Here is a 25,481-nt window from a genome sequence, read left to right as displayed (position 1 = left end):
TACTATAATATATACAGTAGCATAAAAGACTCTTCATTTACTGTGTAGCATATCAGCTACCTCATACATAGTTTTTTTCATCCTGTTCTAATGAGTTTTTATCTTTTAAACCAAAAATTATAATTATGAAGCATATTGTTTGCCGTGGAAACTGTTGTCACTCTAGTAGATTTGAATTTTACACATCACACAAAACAACAGTTCTGTCTTTTTTTATCGCTATTTTTCTCCTCCACCCCAATAAACAATCTGACACATTTTCAAAATGGCCATTTATTTTTTTTTCTTCCGCTTTAATCTTTTTTTTTTGTAAAAGAAAACTTAAATACTGCTAGAGTCATCTTTTACACTATTATTTCCATAAAACATTTTTTTCTTTTAAATCTGTTTTTATAAATTAAAATCATGTTTTGTGCATGCAGTTTGCATTTCCCTCATTAATTTCACAAAATAGAAAGATAAAAGGAAAAACAAAAAGCAAAAATATGGATCTTTTTTTTTTTTTTTTTGCTTTTCTTGAGTTAGAGCTCAGAATGGAGCTGGGAAGAGATGAAGAAGTTTCCAGATGAAAAGAGGAGGTCTGTGTGATTGTCTCAAGCAGCAAACTCAGAGATGAATCTTCAGTGCAGTTATGATGAGTTATGGGCATTTGAATCTCGATCCACTTGTTTCATTCATCCTCAATTATAGTATTAACAGAGAAGCATGCTCATAGACAACTGCATACAGAATGTACGTGTTTGATTAGGTCTTGCGGTTGCAATGTTTTTTTTTCTTATTATTTTAAAATATCTTTTTTTTTTTTAATGCACAAACTAGCATAAATCAATGAGAGAAAATCCAGGCTCTCGAACGTTCAAGTTCCTTGACATGCATGCTTATAATCCATGGTTTAGATTGGCATTTTCATTATGGCGCGTTCAAGTAAAAGAGAGAACTTTAGCTAATAATATCCAAATTGTAAATCCGGTTTGTCTTCAAAAGATCAGTGCACATTATGATCTTGAAGAGCCTGAGAATTTGTTGAAGCATATCAACCACAACTTCAGTCGCCGAGACCGAAGTGGTACCCACACGACAGTGAGGGAGTACCAACTTTTCTTTTCTAACTCAGCACCTATAATGAAGACATGTCCTGCAAATGTACTGTATTCTGGGATCTGCTCATGCTTACTATCTAAAAAAAAAAAGGTTGAAATCTAAAGAGCAATGTTACCTATATGTCTTATAACCTAGCTCAGAGCAACACTACTGTTTACCAGCAAATATGGTGTGCATCTCTTGGTTAAGCGGCTAACTATCTATTTATCTATCTATGTAGCAAACAGTGGTCTATGCTGAGAGGGCCATTGAGACCTTGGAAGCTACGAGGCAGCACTTTCACAGAAGTTACTCTCTCATACTAAACGAAATAGTGTTCAAGGCGCAAAAAGTATCTTATCTTTTATTCAACTGTATAAAAAAATCCCCTTTCGCCACAACTAGATCCAGAGGCCGTGGAAGACTCTAAGATCCTGGTCTCGCAGACCGCTATTCATACTCTGTAAATATAACAAAATATCACTGGCAGTGGGTTGGTATATCATCAATATTATGCCTGACTGTACCGTCTGAGGAGCCTGTGTGTCACAGCACCGAAGAAAGCATGCATTAAGCACACAGTGTGGATCTGTTCTGTGGGCTTTTTGTTTACTCTCCGGTCACTGTCAGGGCTATCACTTGATATATTTATTTTTGAACATCTTAATTTTTTTTTTCTTTTTTTGGCTGGGAAAATCTCGCCTTTAGTAACAGCAACAGAACACACGTACAAAGAAAGAAAGAAAGAAAGAAGAGAACGCATGAATGGCGAAGTGCTGGAAGTCTGGACGATCCACATTAATCTCAGCATGTCATTCGTGCAGATGGAGATGCAGGTCAGGTGACTGGGCTTTAGTAGGAGCTTATGATGTCCACCAAAAAACTCAATGCATACCAAAGAAACGCAACATTAAAGGAAAATGGACTCAAGTGCAAGGGACGCTCAGAGCCGATGGTGGGAGTCCTGGCTGTAGCTCCCCGGTGAGCTACGGTTGCGGTGCGGTTTATAGCTGTCCTGGTAAGGGTCCTGCTGCTCGTCCATGTAGTGGTGGTGCTCTCGACCCTGCTGTGTTGATGAGCTGCGGTTGCCCCGGCCCTTGTGAGGGCGTTCGTTGTGGTAGTTTTCATCAGGGGTCATCAGGTTGCGCCGCTCGTTGGCTGTGGAGTGGTCTCCTGTGTGGTTGGAGTGCCGCGTTCTTTGGCCCTGCTGGTTCTGAGACAGAGGACACTTGATGAAAACTTACTACTACTCCATACAATACACAAGAACACACATCTTTTTAAAAGAAAAGTTCTTTTTAATGTTAATCATTTCTGAGAATTTTCTATGACTCAGTCTTTGTAGTGAAGTAGTAATTAAAGGTCTCTGGTCATATAAAAAAAATTTATAGAATTGATTCTCAGAGCTTTAGAAGTTGGAAAGAAATACAGTGCTCAGCATAAATGAGTACACCCCCTTTAAAAAGTATTAATTTAATCAGTAGCTCAATGAACAAAAGAACAATTTCCAAAATTTTCACAAGGCTGCGTTGTATTGAACATTTTTTTAAAACTCCATAACATGAAATTAAGGTTAATAATATAACTTAGATTACAAAATCTTTAGTTTTACTTAAATGGGTTGAAGCAAAAATGAATACACTCCGCAACAAAAACTACTACATCTAGTATTTTTTATGACCACCGTGATTTTTTAAGGGCAGCACCAAGTCTTCTAGGCATGGAATGAACAAGTTGGCGACATATTGCAACATCTATTTTTTTCCATTCTTCAAGAATAACCTCTTATAGAGCCTGGATGCTGGATAAAGAGTGATGCTCAACTTGTCACTTTAGAATTCCCCATGGACATACTTGGCCATTTAATCACCTTCACCCTGTTCTTCTTCAGAAATGCAACAGTAGATTTAGATGCGTGTTTTGGATCATTGTCGTGTTGGAAAAGTGCACAACGACCAAGTGCACAGAGTGATGGCAGCATCATCTTCTACAGTATAGAGCAGTACATTGTTGAGTTCATGATACCATCAATGAAATGCAGCTCCCCAACACCAGCAGCACTCATGCAGCCCCACATAAGGACACTGCCACCACCATGTTTCACTGTAGGCCCCATGCATTTTTCTTTGAAATCCTCACCTTTACGACACCATACAGTTTTGAAACCATTAGTTCCAAAAAGAGTGATCTTTATATCTCATCACTCCAAAGTATAGAGTCCCAGTAGTCTTCATCTTTTTCATCTTTTTACCCATGCATGCCATTCCTCTGCAGTGTGCACCGTATGGTGTCACGGGAAACGGTCACTCCACTTTGGCTTTCTACTACTTAAGCTAACTGCAGTGAACTTGCATGGCAATTCTCTTCAACCCTTTTCATTTGAAGACGCTCCTTTTGAGATGTTAACTTCCATGGATGGCCTGAATGTCTCTGTATGATGGTTGCACTTCCATCTTACTTAAATTTTTGGATCACTTTTGCTACAGTATTTTGACTGATATGTAAAGCTTTGCTGATCTTCTTGTAGCCCTCACCTTTTTTGTGTAAAGAAATCATTTCCTTTCTCAGATTTTGTGACATTTCTCTTCCATGTGGAGCCATTGCTGACAGCATTACTTTTCTTTGTTAAGTAATACCCTTTTATAGTCACCTGTCTGCTGGACACTTTTTAAATGAATCATTAGACTCACCTGTGGTTGAATGTCTGTTAATTAGAATTTTGTAGTCTTAAGTGTGGCTTTTCTCCTAAGACTATAATTGAGGTGTACTCATTTTTGCAACATGGGCTTGAATGAATTTGTTAGAAAAATCACTTTTTTGTGTGTTCAAATGAACAAATCTTGTTTGCAATCAATGGCCCACATTTATGATAGTATTTTGTAGTATAGTATCTCATAGAAAATGTTGATTCTGAAAGGAAACTAAAGGTTTTCTGACAAATTTAGTGGGGTGTACTCATTTATGCTGAGCACTGTACAATAAAAATGTGTGCGCGCGGTTACTGACCTGTAGACCAGAAATAGTTGAGGGGTATGGGGCGAGGGCAGAGGGGCCAAGGTTCCGCCCCAGCAGTGGGTTAAGTGGAGTGCTGCTGGAGGTGTGTGTGGCCTTCCAGTACGCCTCCAGATACTCGGCCAAGTGCTCGCATGCATCCTCCAACTGATTCTCATCCAAAATGATGTCAAACATCTCCTGCAATTGAGGGATTATGGGAGAAACATCGGTACGGTAAGATGACTGTATTCATATCTATTTACATGTCCATTACCATATATACTGTATTTCATTGTGTGACATTAATGCATAAATTGAACAGGAAAGACGCCTTTAGACTCCAGTCTGTCCGATCCATCAGGTGGCACCCCATATGATCAGTAATTTTGTGGACTTCTGTCAACATTGTACGCTTTTTAAAACTAAAAAATAATAATGATTTAGTTGATAGAATGTAAGTATAGCACAATATTGAATGCTGGAAGAAAAGAATTGCATCAGCCAGCAGAAGGGTAAGACAGCAAATCCCAAAGATTATGGATATTTAGAAGGCCGTACCTGACCTGCCAGTCCTTAAAAACTTTGTACAGAAGTTTTGCATTTACTACCAGAGTATGCTGGAGAAAAAAAAATAGTTAAAGTTTAAAAAGGTTTGAATTGAGCGGAGATACTAGGGAGCCTTTTAGTTTGACATTTTTTGTTTCAGACAATGCGCTGGGTATAATGTGGAAGCAATTAACAACAAACAATGTTTTTTTTTAAGTTGTTGTAGGTAATCACCTTGAGCAGTTACTAAAAAGTGTATGCTTTATTACTGGATCAGTCACTGATGTTAATTGGTCGGTTTTGCCAGAAGTTTCAGTAGTTTGTGCGCTGTTGGAAATGGTCCTTACAATTTCAAATAGAGTCCAGATGGACATATGTAAACACCAACTGTGTGTGTGTGTGTGAGAGAGAGAGAGAGAGACAGAGAGACTTACTGGTGGACACTGTGCCAGTTTATCAGCTGCTACCAGCTGCACATTGAGATGTTTACTCTGAGATTTTCCTCTGGATTTAATCAGTCTTTGGAGAACCTGCCGAGCAGAAACGACAATCATGAACTTGCTTTCGAAACAGTTTTCCCGCTCAGATATTTATGGCCTTTGTATTCATGTTCTCACAGCACAATTGGGGAAAAGACAAATTTAAGATATTTCGGAGTACCTTCGGTGAAGACACTTTGACGTGAACTATAATGGGAGCTAGTGACGTCTTCATCAGCTGAGCCGGGTGGTTGATGGTGTCTGCGTCCAGAACTACCAGCTGCAGGGAGCGCGCCAACTCGAAGATACGCTCAATCTCACTCTGCACTTCAGCTGCAGACAAAAATATATGGGAACATAATAGGCTTCCAATGGAATGCAGACGTAGACGATGCATAAACAGCATTACATTTTAATTAGAGTCACTAAATGAAGGAATGGACATTTTCAAAAAACTTACAGCATTTTAATATTCATGAATACCCATATAACCTAATGTCATGTTTTCAGGGTATCACAGCATGACATAAAGTGACATACTGATGACCATTATGTAATTTATTTAAGGCAGACTATCTATTGTGTCTGGAGTTTATTGTACATCATTACAATAAACTCATTTGGAAATTGATTTACCTGCTTTAATTCGAATACCACGTGCAAAACAGTGCTACATATCATGACATACACTATATGCACAGGAAAATGCATTAATTCATTTGTGTATTTATTTTTGGGGACGGTTCCCTGATTTTCTCCCTAATTCCTACCCGTCATCAGAGGGTGACTATTACCTGCTTCTTCCAAAACACAAGTTACCAGCCAACTTCGTCTTCTCAAACTGCTACTCACGCCCCTTCCGCATGCATGAGCTTACAGCCATTGACGATTGGCTAGTGTTGCTATGATTGATGTAAGATCACATTTTTTCAAATGTTAATAACAAGTTTAGACTTGCATTTTAGTTTTCTTACCTAGACTCGATCTGGTGTTGGATCGCTCGATGATGGCTCTCTTACTCGGGTTGTTCAGCACAGATCTCTTAGCCAAGGAGATGTCAGCAGTTACACGGGTAATGGATATCCTAAATAGGACAAACAAATAAACAACACAGGCATTTAGGTTTGGTCTCACTTACAGTAGGCTTATGCAAGTGTACAGTGTATGCACAAAGTCATTAAAAGTATTTAATCTATCTAGTTTCTCACCTGCCATCAAACCTGTGCTTCAGGAAGTCAAAGAGAGCCTTCTGCATCATATCAGTCACCTATGAACACACACACACACACGCATGCAATAGAAGAGATAAATGAGTGTATGTGTGTGTGTGTGAATGCATTAAGTAGTGCTGATATTTGAAAAGTAGGTCATTGTCCAGGGTTTGTTGCTGATCTTGATGTTTTTGTGGATCATTTCTCACTTATTTGTGACTATACGGCTGTAGGGTTGTGTATGTGTGAGTTCATTCATCTTGAGAAACTACTTTATCCTAGAAAGGGTTGCAGTAGATTCAGGCAAGACTAGGCATGAGACTCTGAATACTTAGCCAGTCCATCACAGGGTAACATGCCCACATCTTCCCACAGGGATAAGTTACATAAGTATGTCTACCCATTGGTATGTTTTTGGAAGGTGGAAGGAAACTGGAGAACCACATAAACCACACCACATGCATCGTAACCCGAGCAAAGGACAGAACCGAAGCAGGGAGTCGTAAGGTGACGACTGAGTTGTCATGAATCCCCTCTAAGCATGACGCTTTGGCCCATCCTCTTCCTGGGACAGTCTTCATTTTCACTTCCCAGTCCTGCATCCATCTCTTATGTTGTTGTAAGCTTGTCTGTTTTGCATTACTAATATACTGTAGATTATCCTTTTCCCAGTTGCTGCATACTGTTTCTTTGTTCCAGACTGTGATTAGGATGTGTGGTAAAAGTTACTACACATTAAGTTCATGGAGATAAGTTCTGCTTCATATCTTTTTTGAAGCACATTGCACATGTAACTGGCCATATATGGAATACATTTATTGTTTATCTTTATATTAGATTTGTATTGGTTTTTGCCTTTATGTCTAATTTACAATTTGTTCAACTGTAAATCTAAATATAATCATCTGCTTAATTAATAAATGTGAATAAATGTATGTATATTTGTATCAGTGTATACTGTATATCGGTGCTTATTGTTTATTTATGGTTCGGTGTTTGTCATAGCTAGACAGGGCTGACAGCTTCTCAGTTTCTTTCTATTTTCATCTCTCTTCCTCTCATTCTGTCTATCACTAGCTCCATCACTCACTCACTCACTATTTCTCTCTCTCATTATATATATATATATATATATATATATAGAGAGAGAGAGAGAGCCTGAATATATATATATATATATATATATATATATATAGCCTGAATTTTCTCATTCAGTCTCTCTCTCTCTCTCACTCCCTCATTTTCTAATTTCAAACCTTGCTCTACTTTCCAACCGCTGACGTCTCTCGGATACTGAAAGGTTGTTGCCATGGCAACTGAGCAGCGGAGGAGCGGCATGCTTTTTTGTTTTGTCCACGCATGTAGACTAAGAGGGGTGTACAGATTTAGCGATCTCTGCAGCTCGCAAAACGCAGACATGCATACACAAACACATAGGGGAAAAACCTAAAAAGTCCGCACAGCCGACACACAGAATCTATTTCAGAATTCAGCCGGTGTCGCATTTATATATTTACCAAAAATGGGATTTTAACTTTGCATTTTAGTGTATAAAAGGTGCACAAAATGAAAGCAAAGTCATGCATTAACTGTGTCCATAACAAAGTTCATATTTTGGGATTATATCGTTATAAAATGAAGGAAAATCTGTGCTCTTTTCTGTGTATTTATGTATGTATGCATGTACGTAAGAACATATGTACGTTTTTATTTATCTATCTATCTATCCATCCATCCATCCATCCATCAATCCATCCTATTAGATCCAGCTAAACGTGTCTTCAAATTTTACAAATACGTAAAGAAGACTCATTTTTACCTGCACGTACCATAAAGGCTTAAGGTTAATATTAACTGAGGGTTACTGTGGTTTAACCACAAAAATGAATACAGATTTCAGTATAATGATATCTAATTACTATGTCACATTTAAATAACAGGAAAATAAGTGGCATAACACTACTATTTGTGTATTGAGAATTATCTGCTTTATATATATATATACAGTAAAACTTCGGATTGCAATTAACGCAGTTTGTGAGTGTTCTGCAAGACGAGCAAAGATTTTTAATAAATTTTTACTTGGAAAACGAACAAGTCTTGCAAGAGAGAAAGAGAGTGTGTGAACTGGCACGGTGTCAAATTACGTGCACATAACGCACACACTCTGCAGCGCAAGAGAGAGAAAAAAACACACACACACAGCGCCTGTGCGAATAAACACTTATTTACTTTTACTTTATATTCTGTGTTAATTATTTTTATGTATTTATTTTTTTGGGCTGTGGAACGAATAATTTGAATTTTCATTATTTATTATGGGAAAAATTGCTTTGATTTTGAGTGTTTTGGAATACAAGCTCACTCCCGGAACGAATTATGCTCGTAATCCAAGGTTCCACTGAATATATACTGTATATATATAACTAGATTTAAAAAAAAATTTCAGCAATTTTGATATCTCATCTCACCCCAATAAAGGACATCGAGATAATTAGAACAATAAAATTTCGTACCTCATATCCTTTTAGTGATGGACCAACCAGAACCACAGGCCTCATGGAGGGCACGACATCATAGGGAGGCACATGCTCAGTCTAAAAAGAGTTATAGATATGGAGACATTCCTTTTACTTCAGTGTGTTAATAATTATTTTTGTTATTTTATACCACAGTGCTGTTGAATTTTTGATTATGATTGGTAAGAAAGTAAGTAGCAAGTTTAAGATTAATGATTAAAGATTAATGTGCTAAATTGGATGTTATCACAAATAAAATAACTTCCAAACAGACTTGAATAGTAAAAATATCCATGTAGTCTGTGAGTAGATTTAGCATTTATTTTATTTTGCATTTTTTAAATTATTCCTTAATGTCAGCAAGTTACTGTACATAAAGAGGTAAAACTAGTTTCCTAACAAAGGAACTAGGGCTTTGTAGTTTCCCTGTTAAATGACAAGCATGTTTGTGTCTTAATCACTTCAATAGTAAGAGAAAAAACAGAATGGAAGGATTGAGGATTTTCCGAAATTCGGATTATTCACCATTGGGACAGCTTTACAGGACAGCCATTTTATACATTCACTTACACATTGAAAATATTGTATGTAATTGTTAATATTGGTCTGGAGCACTGCAGTGTCTATTTTTCTGTACAATACACATGAGCTATTTCCATTATTGAACCGAAAGTAGAACCGCTGTGGAAATTCATAACTTGAATGTTGATAAGTTGAAGATTACCTGTAAATGTATAATATGTCACACTTTAAAGGAAACCCATTATGCAAAAATCACTGTTTAGTCATTTTAAGACATTAAGATGTGTCTCCAGTGTGTGTGTTTATTGTATTGGTCAATACCAATTAGATTTGCATCCTAATGTGATCTCATATAAGGGAAACCCTGTACTGTCTGGCTCTGCTGTTGTCTGGTGTGAAATAATTAACTTTGTGGTGAAAACACTAACTTTTTGCATTGGGTCACATCATCCCACAACATTTAGGCATTTGGCAGACAATCTTATCCAGAGCGACTTACAAAAAGTGCTTTTAGGTTTACGTCATTGGATAGATACTTACACTGGTTATTAGGTTAGTAAGTGCCATCGGTCAAACACAGTTAGTGTTTTTAAAAAGTTTGTAAAATTTTTTTTTTTTTTTGTTATTAACCAGGGGGGTTAATCCCATATGATTATTGACTTGGTATCCTACACAGGTGGGCTTTAATCCTTACTGAGGAAAGGCTTAGTAAATAAATTGTACTTCCATGTTTTTAAATTATTAATTACTCTCTTGTGCTTTTTACTTTACTATTTTGCTATACATTGCAATTGTATTACAGGACAAATAATTCTACTAATTCATTAAGTAAATCTGAATAATATATCAGCTTTTAAGCTTACTTTTCAGCTCATAGTACTCAATACAGAATGAGAAGACTTTACCCATGTTGTACACTTACCACTTTTTGTTTCTGCTTGCCTGCAAAAAGAAAAAGAAACAGCACATCAGTATAGTTGTTCTGGCTTCAGCAAATGTCTAAATTTCATGCAGCCAGTCAAATCATTATAATTCGCTGCCCAATGCTCACAAGAAGCTGCTTGTTCTTTCTTTAGCCTTACGCAGGGCAGTGATGCAGTAAAATCGCCCACTGATGTTTTTCGTGGTGATTCCTGTGACCCCACCCCACCCCCAATCTCTCAAAGCCCCTCCCCCAGACCACAGGCTCACCTGATGACATCACATCCCCCAAGCTGGAGGATGAGCTTCCGCTGGACTTACTAAAGAGACGAGCGAACAAACAGAGACACAGAGAGCACAGTATTAGTGCCTCTTTATACACAACAATAGGCTAATCTATAGAGTATAAACTACAACTATAGGCTAATATGTTAATATATCATCAGTCACTGCTTATTACTATTACAGCAATTAGGCGCAGTCCTTATCATGTTATACTATTATAAAACTGAAACACATTAAATATGTCTAACAAAGAAATTCCATTCTTTTCTATTAAAGGCATTATATGGAGTACTACTTTATACTGGGATGAAGGTTAGGATACTGTATGCTTATGGAAGGCAACAAGAAATAACTTCAGACATATTTAAGACAAAACAACTACAAATGTGACAGAGAGACTGATTTGACAAGAACAATGGGTGGAAATTTCCAAGTGATTTAAACTAATATTGATTAGTCAAATATGATAATAAATACCTTAAACCCCACTGACAAGAACAATTTCTAAAATCAGTGATATATGGCAATGTGTTTAGAATAAAAACATTTTAGTACTAAATACACTTGAAATACAGTCAGGCCCCAAAGATAAGTTTCTTTGCCATTTGGCTGCTGTACATCACCACACCGATTCGAAATGAAACTCTCAAGAAGCGAGTGAAGGCAGTAAAGGCCTAGCAAAGCATCCCAAGGGAGGAAACTCAGCATTTGGTCATGTCTATTGGTTCCAGGCATTAGACAATTGTTGGCCACATAGAATAGTATTAAAGGCAGTCCTTATGTTTGTAATCATGTTACTTTGTTCCGTTATATATGAGCCTCTCAAAATGGTGGTGTTTATGTATGAAAATGGCTACAATTTCCTGAATGGGTAATGCCACTAAGCCCAAAGCCTTGTGTTTCATTTCACTTTCAATGTGGTGGTGACTTAAAAAAACGTATCTTTGTTACAAAATTTACGAGGCTGGCTGTAATTTTTCTGCGATGGTCAAACCAACTACAGAGTAACAATTTTCAGACTACATAACATTATACATATACATTGTTATTTCTACCTATTTCTACACATATATTCTACATATCTCTATATCTATGGAGAGCATTTGATTTTCTAGTAGCAGAAGGCAGTTAAGGAAAGAATTACTTTAAGAAACCAAACCAAACTATTGTCTCAGTACAAAACAAAAACCATGAAAATGTTTTCCTAAATAAAAAAAATGCTAAAATTTGCAGCTTCATGACAATAATTAAAACACATTACAGAAAAATTAATAAATTTGGCGGATGAACTTAGCAAGAGCGACTTACATTTTAACTCATTACACATCTGAGCAGTTGAGGGTTAAAGGCCTTGCTCAAGGGCCCAACAGCGGCAACTTGGTGGTGATGGGGTTTGAAAGTGGGACCTTCCGATCCGTAGTCCAACGCCTTAACCACTGAGCTACCCCTGCTATTAACTTGTTAATGCCATTAAATTGGTCATCATTAATAATTACATTTTTTTCACAATTTAATTTCTGCAAAAAAAAAATCCTCACAGTTTTATAGAAAACCAAATGCTCTAACCTATTTATTTAATTCCCTCCCGGCGCTTACCCTTGAACACGGCTCTTCTTCTGTTCCAGTTGGGCGCGGATGTTTTCCAGCTTCAGAGGGCTGGGGATGAAGCCGATCTCACAGCCCTCTTTCACCAGTCGCCCGATCCACCAGTCATTATTAAACTTCTACAGTTTGATGGAATAAGGGAACATAGACAGTGTGTGTTGTGGTGATGTATTTTCTTTTCATCTATCTTTTTGTTAACATTATTATTAATATTATTATTAAACCAATATATATTGTTTTTTACTTTGGATACACTTTATACATGTAATACATTATTGAACATGTGAATTTGGCTTGAAAAAAACTGCTAAAAAGGAGACTCTAAAAAGGAGAAAATATCTTTTGGGAGGTTCCTATTATTTTATTTAGTTTAATATTAAACACGAAAAGTAATTACATTTTCATAGTGCAAAAGCATAAGGGAACTATGAAAGTACATGCCTGGGAAAATGTCAAAAGTGAGTACACCAATATGTAGCAAGTTCACAGTTAATATATCTTTTTGTTAATATACCCCCCCATCAATGTACAGTATGCCCTCTATTATATTTAGTTCTACTTGAATGGCAGTGGCCTTTATAGGTAAATTAAATTGCGTGCTTCAACATTCTGCATTGAGACCCTTTTCCTTTTTTAGATTTTCTTGCCATTTTTCGTCCCACTTTGGTCACCTGCCAGTTCCCACCCACTCAAAGAGCACAGCCAATTTCTCTCTTCACGCTCGGCCACAGATGGCTTTAGCACCATCATGATCTGAATTCGTGATCTCTTGACAATCGTGGGCCACATGGGAGCCCCAATAATACCTGATTGTTCTTTGATGTACAGTGTTTAATCTCATTTCATTATATCTGTATAAATTCATTTTCATACTGTACAGCATATATATATATTTATATATATATATATATATATATATATTTAATATATATATATATATATATCATATATATTGAGCAATGCATTATATCACATTATTTATATATATATAATGTGATATAATGCATTGCTCAAGACTGATGGTTTCATTGATAACCAACTAATACTTTTTTAAAGTACTGAACAGCTCTTGCTATTTCTATTGGGTTGCAATCATCGTCATGAGATAAATGCTATGAGGCCACTATACCTCTTTGATATGCAGAAAGTCCTTAGCATCAAATGAAATGGCTGTTCCTGGCACGGGCACATCTTCATCCAGCGCTCCACAGTAGCTGACATTAGTCTTCACGGCGAAGGCCACCGCTTTGGCCTGTAACAGCACAACAGATACATTAATGACAGTAGTAACATAATAAAATAAGACACAAAGTTACACAACTATAATCATAAACAAAACGATGTTAACATGACTCAGGATCCAGAACTCTGTACGTCTATGTAACGGTGTGACATTTAAATACGTATAACGTATATAGAACTTGAGAGCATTATTGGCATTATGAAACCCATTGATATGAACATTGATATAGGAGATTAGGATATAGTAAAGTATAGTGTAGAGTGACCTTTGCCCTCTCCAGCTGAACAGCAGCCTGCTGCTCTCGTTCTTGCCGGCCCTGGCTCCCCACATCTTGCCTCTCCTCCTCCAATGACACATCCGAATCGGATGGCCTGCTAGTGTAGGAATCAGCTGAGCCCTGGAAAGAAAGACAATAGAAGATGACTTACACACTCACGCATACATGTACTAGTGTAACGGATTTATCTCAACCCTTTGAGAAATGGTGCAGTTAAACTGAGCAGTTAAAGGTATACCCAAAGTCATGTAGCTTCCTTCACACAGCTCAGTATGACAACTGCACTCTCTAAAGCAGACTTCATAAAAACTTAAACTTCTCAAGAGTTATGGAAGAAAAAGAAGCTGAATGTCTGTAATCTGAGAATCTAAAAGTAGCAAATAAATAAAATCTCCAGGTTTGCATGTTAAAATACAATTCCCGATACTTAAGACTTACTTGGTTTAATATCTTCCATTATCTTTTTACAGGATGTTTTACCACTGGAAGCATAACTAATGACAGCACATTTCCAATAAATGTTGAATATTATGCCATTTATATGTTTTTCCACCCACAACCTTTTAATCGCTTTACAAAAAAAAGAAAAAAAGAAAAGAAAATGATGACTCATATACAGATATAATTCTCTCTTTCTCTGTTTTCTTAAGTCTCCAGTATTGAAAGGGCATTTTGAGAAGACTTCATTAGCTCTCTTACACGTAACTGAAGCTTGAGTGAACATATCCTGTGCAATAAATAGACGATGCTAATAGACAAGTAATTGACATCATATTATTCCAGCAAGATTTTTTCAGCCTACTACTGTCTAAGTCAGCAATGCAGTACCTTCTCAGGACCATGAAAGACCTCGCAATACAAAATCTGTACATTTTCATCTGGGATCTCCATCAGGTCTTGAGAAAGATCCATCGCCATGATCCACGAAGGAAAGACGCAGCCAGAATATAATCAAACAAAACTTCAAAAACCAAGTCTATTAAGAATATCCTGATCGGTACGGCTCGAGGAAACGCTATGAGTGAACGCACAAGTTCTGGATGAGTTTTGTTGTGAAAATCCAACAGGAAACGACATTAGCTCAAGTCAGTGAACTCAGTGGTTGGGTCAATATCGTATTAGTGAGAGAGAGAAAAAAAACCTTGCAGTCGGCAAAAGAAAAAAAGAAAAAAATACCCATACACTTCAACACACCAGCCATGTCAAAGCACTTTTTCCTCCACTGCAGCAGCAGGCGCTCGGTTCAGGCTTACTTCAGCAGGGACCCGATTGAGTACGGCGAGTCCAATCACAAAACGCCTGATTCGGGAAATGAGAACTGCACATGCATGCTTATCTTTCACCTCCAGAAGTGATGATTCTGGGAAAAAAGCTAGGATTCAAATGAACGTCCTTTGTCTTTGATTTCGATGCGATAACACTGCTGCAAAATGACATCTTGGGGTCAGATGATGTGTTTCACAGATTTAATATGCCATTAATAATCCTGTTCTTGTGCCCCTTACATATACAGTTTATTAGGTTTGCTTTCATATTACTTTTTAGTGTTACGCTGAAAACATGCTAAATCAGTCTTGCTCATTTAACAATAATGAATTGGCTAAATCCTTTAAAATCATGTGATTTTAAAAGATTTAACCAATTTATAAATTAAATTACTGTATATTGAGACTTTTCAAATCTTTCAAACAAGATTTGTTTCCTTTTTTAGGCATTTCTTCTGCATCTGCAGTTACAACATGCCATGATTTACTACATTTCCCTATTTAAATGAAAAAGAACAGCAAATCTGATTATTTGAAACTTTTTGACTATTAATAATGTTTCATTCCTGGTGTCCAGATCAGGTCTTTAAGAATAGGTTTACAATAGTGACTATACCACTGCCTGTAAAAACAAGCACAAAGCTTTAATGCCAAAAAATTGGGAAAAGAAACGCTGACTGAAAAAGCATATAGTGTCTTTTTTTCATCTGCTGTTAACTGCAATAATCTATAACAGCTACAAAACCAACTAAAGGCATTACTGCCCTTACCTGTAAACAGGCATTTCTGAGTTCTAGGGAACCCCCTTGAACTATTCACTTCCCTTGTTCACATATTAAAGATCACAGTCGTACACTTGTCTCTTTGCAAAATTTTTCTAATTCTCTAGATATATAAACCTTGTTCATCCCTGATAGACTTGTTCGTCTGACTAGTTTTTCAGATATCCTTTAGAATTTTTGTCGTTTGATGCCTGATCTTGTTTTGACCCATATCTTCTTCAGTGTTTAGTTTTTTTTGGTTGCCATCTCAATCCTTAAACTTCTACTAATTCCAGGAGGTACAGTATTTTTAATCAGGCTTCTGAACCACAGAGGCAGCAAAACTCAGCATGTCTATCACCCTACTCCAGCACTTGAAAGTATACCCTATCATTTTTTTTTGGTGCTTTAAACCCTATTACTTTTCATTGCTAGTAGACGCTGGTGCTTTTATGCATGAAGAGATGCATGACCAACTTAAAGTCCCTAATATCCCTGCTTCCATCAATGCCCTATATGGCGATACAGCTATATAAAATTAGAGTAGACAGCATATTGTATGTCTAACTATGTACACAGGTTTTGTCCACTAAAGTCATCAGGAATGCTTTTCCCTTTCATAATGTACGATTCAAGAGGCTAATAAAGAAAACTATGAGACATTATATAAAAGAATGTTTGGCTGACATTCATCCCTCAATATCATGCTAAGGATAAAGGACTCAGATGCTGCATTGTTTATAAGAATTAAGTGAAGAAATACAGATATTCATTATCCGTGGTGCCTTCAGCACTATAAAAGTGTGGGTAGCAGGCATGTTAACTAAACATGATCTACACAACACATACCGCCTGTGCTGAGAGGGCAGTAGGTGGGGAAAAAATAATAATTATGACAACTTCAGGTCCATACAAATCCATATTTATGTACGGTTTGGTCAGTGTCCCTTGGTCTTCTAACTTCTAGTTAAGTACCTTAAGCACTTTATTCTTTTATTAATTTCATCTTTGTGAGGACACATTAAAAATGCATGCATGGTATACACATCATATGTCCAAGCATGTCCAGTCAGTTTACCTTCAGCTGTGCTAGAACTATAACAAAGTTCTTACTGTACATAGTTTCACATAGTGCTTAATTTTAACACTGATTTTTCCCATCTCCCAAGGTTATAATACTATTTCAGTAATAACTGTCTGATTTACTAGTAATAATCTAAAACCTCTTCTCTAATTACCTGTTGCCATAGATACAGTACAGCTGAAATCATTGTTAGATAAGTGTTTAGATATTACAGTATATTGGAAGACGTCTCATGTCTGGAAAGCTTACTGACAGCAAATGAGAATTAACCACTCCTCTGGTAATCTCCACGGTTAATACTGCACCCTAGAGTTTATACCGAGCAAGAAAAATTTAAGTTCATTCTCACATGACTGTGACATCTGAGGTATAAAAAATGCTTTCCATTTACAAGATTTCAGTATTAATTCATTATTGCATCATGTGATCTGCAGGTTATTAGCACAGGTTTTATGCCAGTAGTTTTCCTGCCAGAACCCACCTTTGGAGGATGCGCTGCATCTCAGTGGCTGGGTATTATATATAGCCATTGGTGGCTCAAACCCCAAACCTTTAATCAGCAACTCAGAGCCTCAACCGCCTGAGGTACCACTGCCCAATGCACTCAACTTGAAATACAACCCATAATGACTACATGGTAGGAAAAATTCAAACTAAAACTTTACACTCTAACATTAAAGGGCTCAGGATGACACAGACAGGACACACCTCTTCTCAAATCTTTCATTGGATTGTTATGAAACTTCTAACACTGGGGCGATTCTGTGAAGCAATTCCTTTTATTTCTGCCTTTTCATGGTCCATTAAGATGGAAAATGAAACACATTCTTGGTTACTTTGAGCTTTGCTTTCTGCTGAGAAAAATGTTTTATCCAACAGGCTAAAAACTTCTCTAACTGATCTGTCTGGAGGAACCTGTAAAGGTTCTGTGTCGCTACAAAAGTGAGTTTTTCTTTTCAAAGTGGGGTTAAAGGCGCAGGGTTGTCTCAAACATTTAAGGCACTGGGTTACTGATCAGAAGGTCAAGAGTTCAAGCACGTTTCAAACACCAGCACTGCTAAGTTGCCACTGTTGGGTCCTTGAGCAAGGGCCTTAACCCTATCTGCTCCAGGAGTGCAGTATCCTGGCTGACCCCGACCCTTTTTCTCTATAAAAAACACAACACAGCAGTAAGGTGGCTTAGTGGTTAGCACTGTGGCCTCGCACCTCCAGGGTCCAGGTTCGATTCCCACCTCAGGTCTGTGTGCATAGAGTTTGCATATCCTTCCCATGCTTGGTGGGTTTTCTCCCACAGTCCAAAGACAGGCAGATTAATTAATTGGTGTCAGTTAATTGGTGTCCCCAAATTGCTCAGAGTGTGTGAGTGCGTGTATGTGTGCGTCCTGCAGTGGATTGTCACACCATCTAGGGTGTACCCTGCCTTGTGTCTTTTAAGTCTCTTGGGATAGGCTCGGGGTCTTCTCCGACCCTGTATATGGGATAAAACGGAATAGACGATGAGTGAGTAAGTGAGAGCAGGTATCTTAGCCCAAACGATTTTGAAGCAGTTGTGGACGACTCAGAAGTCTAGGAGTTTAGGACAAGTAGGTTTTATGTCTTAAATATTTTGTCTTCTGTAATTTCTCCTATTAATCTGTTTTAATACTCTCAACTAGTAACATCAAGTCTTGTCCAACACAGACAAACTAAAAAAAGCTCATGGACACCCAAACAAAATGTATACTTTTATCACTCTTTGTTAAAATCTATTTATTAAATGAACATACAGTCCAAAGTGTTTAGAGCCTACATAAGTTTATCTGAGAGGATGTCTTAAATCCTCAACCATTAAGTCATAAATTCCTCAACCACTGCATTACCACTGCCCCAATGACTAATAAAATGAAAATGTTTTTTAATAATGAAACTGATTTGAATTCCATGTGCATAAGAGCATATCATTGCCATTCTCGTCTTATGCCATAAAAGCATCCAACAAAGACAAATACACATCAAAATCTGGATTCATTTTGATACAAACACAGAATCCTGATGCACCACTGTCCAAAATATCTTCTATCGTGACAGCACACCGAGAATGTTACATCACACCACGTGACACACAAGCAGGAACTCACGTAGCGTCTGCTGACACACACATTAGCTTTTTCTGTCCCCTATAGCAGGTGTTCAAGAGCACCACGTAAACCATGTGACTCATTCCACTCTACACATCATCATCATCACCTGGCCAGTCGAGCACGGAACACGACACTGGCCCTTTAACACAGTCACGGTGAATGCAGCTTTCTGATAGCCAGAGCTTTTATCATGATCAAGATGGCAAGATCAAGCAAAAAAATATGTATGATGCAAATCGTTGCACTACAGAGAAACAATTATTCTGTTATTCTTTTGATAAGTGCTAAAAATAAAACCACAATTGAATGTAAATGTAAAGTGATAATGAACACACACAAATACACACACAAGCAGAGATGCATCAAGCTCCACCGAACATGTAGACCCCAATGATCGGCTGGCTGCATCTCTGAATATCGTGTTACAGTGAATCTCCCAGGGCCTGTGTGTGCAGCACACAACTGAGCCAGTGCTTGTCGCACAATTACAACAGCAGCAGCAGCAGTCAGAATGCACACATAGAATGTAACCAAAAAATAACCCCAAAAAAAAAACATCCCAGTCAGGAAGAAAAGAAAAAAAAGAAAAAAAAAACGTTCACACTCACCGCCTCCGAGTCTTCAAATCCATGCAGGTACAAATTGTCATACATGGAGGTTTGCTATTCCAGAGAGATCCTCTTCAAGAACAGAAGGAAAAAAAAAAGGCAGAGAGGGGAGGAGGTGGAGAGGTGGGGGAGGAGGAGGGAGCCACTAACACCACCACCACCACGAAAAGAAAAAAAAAGGTTGATGAGGGGGATGACGATCCCCTTGCTCACAAGAGGAAGGATGAGGAGCAAAAAAAGCAAGAGATGTCTATCGGAAAATTGAATGGAGAAAGAGAGAAAGGTAGAGAGAGGGGAGGAGAAAGAGAAAAGGAAAGGAGGCAGGCCCGTACAGAAGGCTTGGCCTGCAGTTTGGAGAAGATCCCTCGTTCAGCCTCCGATTCTCTCACATCCTCAGGCTGGGAGAAGCTCCCCGGACGCTGCTCGATGCTTGCATTTCATTATCCCTCAGTACACACACGCATACATGCACATGCAGACGCGGATGGCTCAGCGCACCACCAAGAGACAGATAGACAGAGACAGAAAGAGAGAGAGAGATAGAGAGAGGGACAGATAGAGAAAAAGAGAAACGAGAGAGAGAGAGAGAGAAAGAGAGAACCCTTCCTCAATCTGAGACTGATGACACACTTGGGTAGCTCAATCCTGATTGGCCAAGCAGGTGATGACGCATATTCTTCTTGGCTGTGGAGCAGTAGATATTCTCTGATGGGGTTTCAATGTACAGTAATAAGGCTCATTTGCTCTGTGTAGTGCACTCTGTTACACGGCACTGACCTTAGATTATATCTGAAAACATAACCTGGGCTATCATTGATGAATAGGAAAAAAATTTCTATAATTAGATCTGCCCAAAAAAAGAAATCTATAAGAATATGGTCTTTAGACTGTGTGCCATAAGTGACCAGAATAATGTTCAACCACGTAGGTAAATTAATTTATAAAAAAAGAAAAAATGTAAAAATACACAAATACACAAATAATATAAAACAACGAATAAATACTAGAACACTATTTAATTTTTCATTGCATGATATTTACATCCGCTAAAAACAAAGCACATTTTGTATGAATCAACCTCTTTTTTGTTGCAAGTGATTAAACATATTGGAACAGGAAAATGACAGGGGGTTCTTGTTCCCCAGGTGTGCACTGTTAAAATGTTTTTTTAAACAATTAATTGCTCTGAATGTCCACTCACTGGTTGATCCTTGAATAAACCAACATGAAAACCAAAGAGCTGTCTATGGGAGAAAAGCAAGCCATCTTGAAGCTCAGAGCCACTTATAAGCATCGGGAATAGCCAATTCAACCATTTTCAATGTCTTTTTCAAGAAAGAATTGATTGACTAACAACCAGACATTGAACATTCTGCCGAAGAAATGCTGATAACAGAAGCTAACTGGCCTTGATGCTCAAATACTTTTGAGGAAAATATTTGATGTAGAAATTTTGGTGCAAACTGTATTACCATAAAGCAATTCCAAATGTTTCCTTTACTTTTAAAATCTTTGCTGCTCAGCTCTTGTATGACATTCATAATAATTTAATGAAACAGTATTTTTAAGGCTAAATGGAATGTTAGAAGTTAAACACAAATTATGACCTTAATTTTAATTCCTAACTAGCAAGTGTATCAAAGTTTACCAAAGAAAGTTTTCTTGTTCTTGCTTCACAAAATCAAAAACTTAAATGAAATGATATAAGGAATTATTTCTCATTTGCACTACACTTTATTTTAATCTCTTTCTTTTTATCATCTATAGCCAGAGATGGATAGATGTGCTGTCAATCTAAGGTGCCCTACAAACTATTATTTTATGTACAAAAAACAAAATGAAAAAAATATAATAAATAAATAAATAAATAAATAAAAATCCAATCACATTTTATGATAAAGCTGGGAGTAGGTAACTAAGTCTATTTACAGTGCATCCGGAAAAGTATTCACAGTGCATCACTTTTTCCACATTTTGTTATATCACAGCCTTATTCTACTCTGCTACCAAGTACAGTTTTTGAGGAAATGTACTTTATTTGAGTAGTTTTGTTACTGAATACTTTTTAGCTTTTCTCCACTAAATCCTAGAAATATCTGTACTTTCTACCTTACTACATTTATGCATGGTATTGCATTACATAACAGTGGTGTGTAAAATCTAAAGCTTTAATATCACCACCTGCTGACTATTATATTTAATTGCATGATTTTCCCTCTATAAAATGCTTAATCATATAGCAGGTGTTTAAAATTTGGAAAAAGAAAAAGAGACTTTTTCCATGACTTAAAGTTTACAGTAAGCAAATACAAGCTCAGTATTTTTGATAATTAAGTAAATTTGAAGGTAGGTACTTCTTGAGTTGAAATGTAAATGGAGGACTTCTACTTTATACTTATTTAAGTAGTATAAGGAGAAGGTAACTCTTGTTTATTCTTATGTACAGGATTTGTGTACTGCATCCAACACTGGATATTTGTGGAACAAAGTGACACTGGGGCTATTTTTTTCCAGACTCTAGTTTCATGTATCATTTGGTGACCTTCAGGTAATGTGAAATGTCCCCCCCCCCCCTTTTTTTTAGCTAATTCACTAACACAGAAAGAAATCACCAGCAGTATATATACCAGATAATAATAGGCAAATGTATATATAATAATGTATAATAAATGAAAATGAGGTTGATTGCTTACTTTATTATAATTTTTTTCCTAAAATGTGTATGAGGAAAATGCTAGTCTGAGCAGACATTGTCCAAATTCCAGTTTTTTTTTTTGGATAAAATAGTAAACATCTTTTAGAATCAGACTGCTTTATAAAATCTAAATTCCTATAAATCAAACAAATGAGACCTTATACGCATCATCACTATATTCTATCTGCTGCTATTTACTGTACACTTTACATTTATTAATGCAATTTGTGTTGTTACAGCTGGCTATTAGCATTAAGCTAGTTGTATAGCTAGTTGAGTTCTCATGCTAGCTGTGAGAATAGGACTAAAGCTCCTGTTAGTCAGCCTTAATTAATTATTAATTTCTTGAATGCTAGATAGCTAGTTTGGTGATCAGGGTTATTATCATACTAGCTAACATTCCAGCGGTTAGAAATATAGCTATTGTTTTTAGCCGCCCAATGTTGCCTGATTCTGTTACTAAAATTAGAGGTTAACTTCTATTATTTAATTAATATTTCTGGTTCAGTTACTTTCCCTTTTATATGTTCTGCTTTCATAAATGTGTTTAATCTTTCCTGTTTTAACATTCTTGGATCAAGAATTTGAAATTGTGCTACAACATTTATAAGAGAAATTATTTGCATACTCATTGCGTAATGAGTAACAGCACTTTTATTCCGGTAAAGATTTTTCTGCTATTTAGAACTTGGTTATTGTTTAGAACTTAGTTATTGGTCTATGTTGGATTACACTCATAATACACTGGAAATACACTCAACAGTTACATTAAATAGTTGTTTAAATGAGATATAATAGAGAAGTGTTGATAGTCCTGTAATAAGGTCAATTTGCAGATGGTGAGTAAAATGTTTCTAAATCTGACTCTGTACTTTCAGTTTGTCATAAAAGGAAAAAAGAAAAGCAGCATAAAATCTGATTAACATCATGGCCAGAAATCCATCTTCCATAGATTCTCTAATGTTAATCAGAGAATCTAAATTCTTAGATTTCATTTGTGAATCTAAGAATTTTTCTAATAGATCAGCATGAAGACTGCTTTTTCGATGAAGAAGCAAGATGAGCTCACCTGTCTGAGGATGAAGCTGGTGGAGGTGGTGCTGCCATCAGATCGTTTAAGGCGACTTCGTCTAGAGTATGTTCCTCTGTTCACCTGTGAGGGCAGCAAAGAAAAACTCAGCATGATTTAACTATGGAACTTTATTTCTACATTAACTAATAAAATATGTGAAAGAATGAAAATATTAAAAATAGTGGTTAATATATGCAGGTAAATAACTAAATTAAAGTGAACTTGAAATTACACAAGCATAGCTTAAAATAAGGACAAAAACAAGGCATTATTACAGTTATATAATTTGTAAATAAGACACAGGAGCAGTGGTGGCTCAGTGTTTAAGCCTTTGGTTTACTGATCTAAGGCACCAGACTGCCAAGCTGCCTCTGTTGGGCCCTTGAGCAAGCCCCCTAAACTCGTCTTTCACTGTTGTGTGTCTCTTAGTCTCACTTATAAGCTATAAATTATTTCGGTAAGTTGTAGTTTAGTAGTTCAGGTGTTGGAATGGTGGTCAAAAGCTTGTGTTCTTCACATACTGTAGCAATCTGAGCTGGCACATCAGATTTTAGATGCTTTGCTACTTTTCTTTTTCCATACTTTTCATTTCTGTTTTTCCCCATGCCGTCTGCATCCTCTAAACTGTTTAGATTCCTTGATTTGGTTCATACTTTTATCCAGAGCAGCTTACAACTCAAGACTACTCCAAGCTTAGAGCAGAGGAGAGCCAAGAGACCAGTGTGTTAATTCTGGGATTTGGTTATTGAACTTAGTATTCCTTTTACAGTACCAGTACAGAGCTTTAAAGGAATAGTTTTGGGGAGAGAAAACAAGTCACATTTTTCTTGTTGATTTTATATTATGCCAAATTTAATGATCAATTACGGCATATTTTGACAACAAAAATGTAGATTATTTCATTCGATTTTTGCCCAAATGTGTAACTTGAAACGGTGAAACTATTCTCCATTTATGCATACATGTACAGTTGATGTGGTGTAGCCAATGTGTAATTTGTTTACTGTGATCGATAAACATGAAAAAATCTTGACAGCAAAAACAGAGCTGCTGTTAGGACTACCGAAATTATTTCACTCATTAAGACCCAATCAGCATCATTCATTCATTCAGTCACAAAAGAGCAACAAAACACTAAAGAAATCCATGTAATTTGATAGGAATAAAATATATAAAACATATCAATTAATTTCCTGTTAATCTTTATACCACTGAATCCCTCCCAGTTTGACTGTCCTCCCATCACCCTATAGCAACATAGCCACGAATAGCATCCTCTGTGGGCTAGGTTAATTAGGAAGTCTTCATTTGATCCATTTTCGTGAGTCATCAGGGAACGTGAGCCGAGACACCAGCTGATCGTTCTTCCCTGAGTTTTGTTAAACAGGGCCAAGTCAAAGTGGGTCACTGTGCTCATTTCACTAAGGACACCAAATAGGATGTTCCTCCAGAGGTCAGTAATCATGTGTGATCTACGTCCAGCTAAAGTGGATGCTGTACAAAGATTATTTATATAAATTTCACTTAGTGGTGAATAAACATTCAGTTTGATATTAATAACAACACATCTCCATCTGTGTGTGTGTGTCCAGGTGGCTGCAAATGGAATGTAATTTCAACACTTAGGAAATTATATACACACAATACATGCGATAACATGAACTGTTAAAAGTGTAAAGTTTCAAATATAAAGTAACAAAGCAACAAAGCATGGTGCATTAACTCATCTCTGTGTGCAGCCTGAGACATTTCACTGTGAATCCTAATTTATAACTGACTACAAAACAAACAAAAGCAAACCTTGACTCGCAACACAAGCAGACTGTATGGATGCAGTAAACTATAGCATAAGTTAAATCGACTCAACTGCACTTTTGAGCTTGAGAACAGGAGGCGTGTGCAGCGCGCTCACGGACTTCACCTGGAATATGGGCGCCTGGATGCCCTCTCCGATCTTGTTGCGGATGTAGATGTGCCGTGACATTTCCGCCAGCACATCGGTCCACACGGGCGGCTGCGAGGCCGCTGCGCCCCACGGCAGGTTAGGAGGGTTTCTCGCGGTCTGCTCCAGTTTCGCCCGGTTTGCGCTTTCACCTTCCCAATAAAACCTACTGGAGTTACTCCTGCTGCTGCCTCGCGCGCGCCGCCGCTCCACACTGCTGACTGACAGGCAGGTCGGTGTGCAGGCGTGCGC

General features: G+C 37.2%; 1 protein-coding gene across 3 annotated transcripts; it reads right to left on the bottom strand.

Annotated features, from left to right (window-relative positions):
* Positions 1-274: 274 nt before the first annotated feature.
* On the bottom strand, positions 275-25,481 carry cacnb4b (calcium channel, voltage-dependent, beta 4b subunit). Of its 3 annotated transcripts, none has more exons than XM_053499245.1 (14): positions 25,155-25,481; positions 23,285-23,368; positions 13,671-13,802; positions 13,292-13,414; positions 12,154-12,281; positions 10,543-10,592; positions 10,274-10,293; positions 8,827-8,907; positions 6,308-6,366; positions 6,074-6,183; positions 5,281-5,432; positions 5,055-5,150; positions 4,087-4,272; positions 275-2,293 (listed from the first exon to the last, which is right to left on the bottom strand). In XM_053499245.1, exons 1-14 carry the CDS (start codon positions 25,269-25,271, stop codon positions 2,024-2,026), a joined length of 1,608 nt encoding a protein of 535 aa, XP_053355220.1. In that variant the 5' UTR covers positions 25,272-25,481; the 3' UTR covers positions 275-2,023. The 3 variants fall into 3 exon arrangements, with proteins under 3 accessions (XP_053355220.1, XP_053355221.1, XP_053355222.1); XM_053499246.1 differs by having other exon boundaries at positions 25,209-25,481; XM_053499247.1 differs by lacking the exons at positions 23,285-23,368; positions 25,155-25,481 and adding an exon at positions 19,521-20,102.

Source organism: Clarias gariepinus, chromosome 6 (assembly GCF_024256425.1).
Source record: "Clarias gariepinus isolate MV-2021 ecotype Netherlands chromosome 6, CGAR_prim_01v2, whole genome shotgun sequence".
In the NCBI taxonomy this organism is placed as follows: Eukaryota; Metazoa; Chordata; class Actinopteri; order Siluriformes; family Clariidae; genus Clarias; species Clarias gariepinus.
Note: the sequence above shows the minus strand (reverse complement) of the source record. Positions and strands in the feature narration are given on the sequence as shown.

Bases quoted from the DNA above. Each gene is read 5' to 3' on its own strand.
- cacnb4b (XM_053499245.1), bottom strand. From the start codon at position 25,271: ATGTCACGGCACATCTACATCCGCAACAAGATCGGAGAGGGCATCCAG. The intron at 6,367-8,826 runs GTACGAAATTTT...GTGTGTTCATAG, and splicing joins CATCACTAAAAGGATATGAG to GTGACTGATATGATGCAGAA. The intron at 6,184-6,307 runs GTGAGAAACTAG...TGTCCTATTTAG, and splicing joins AAGCACAGGTTTGATGGCAG to GATATCCATTACCCGTGTAA.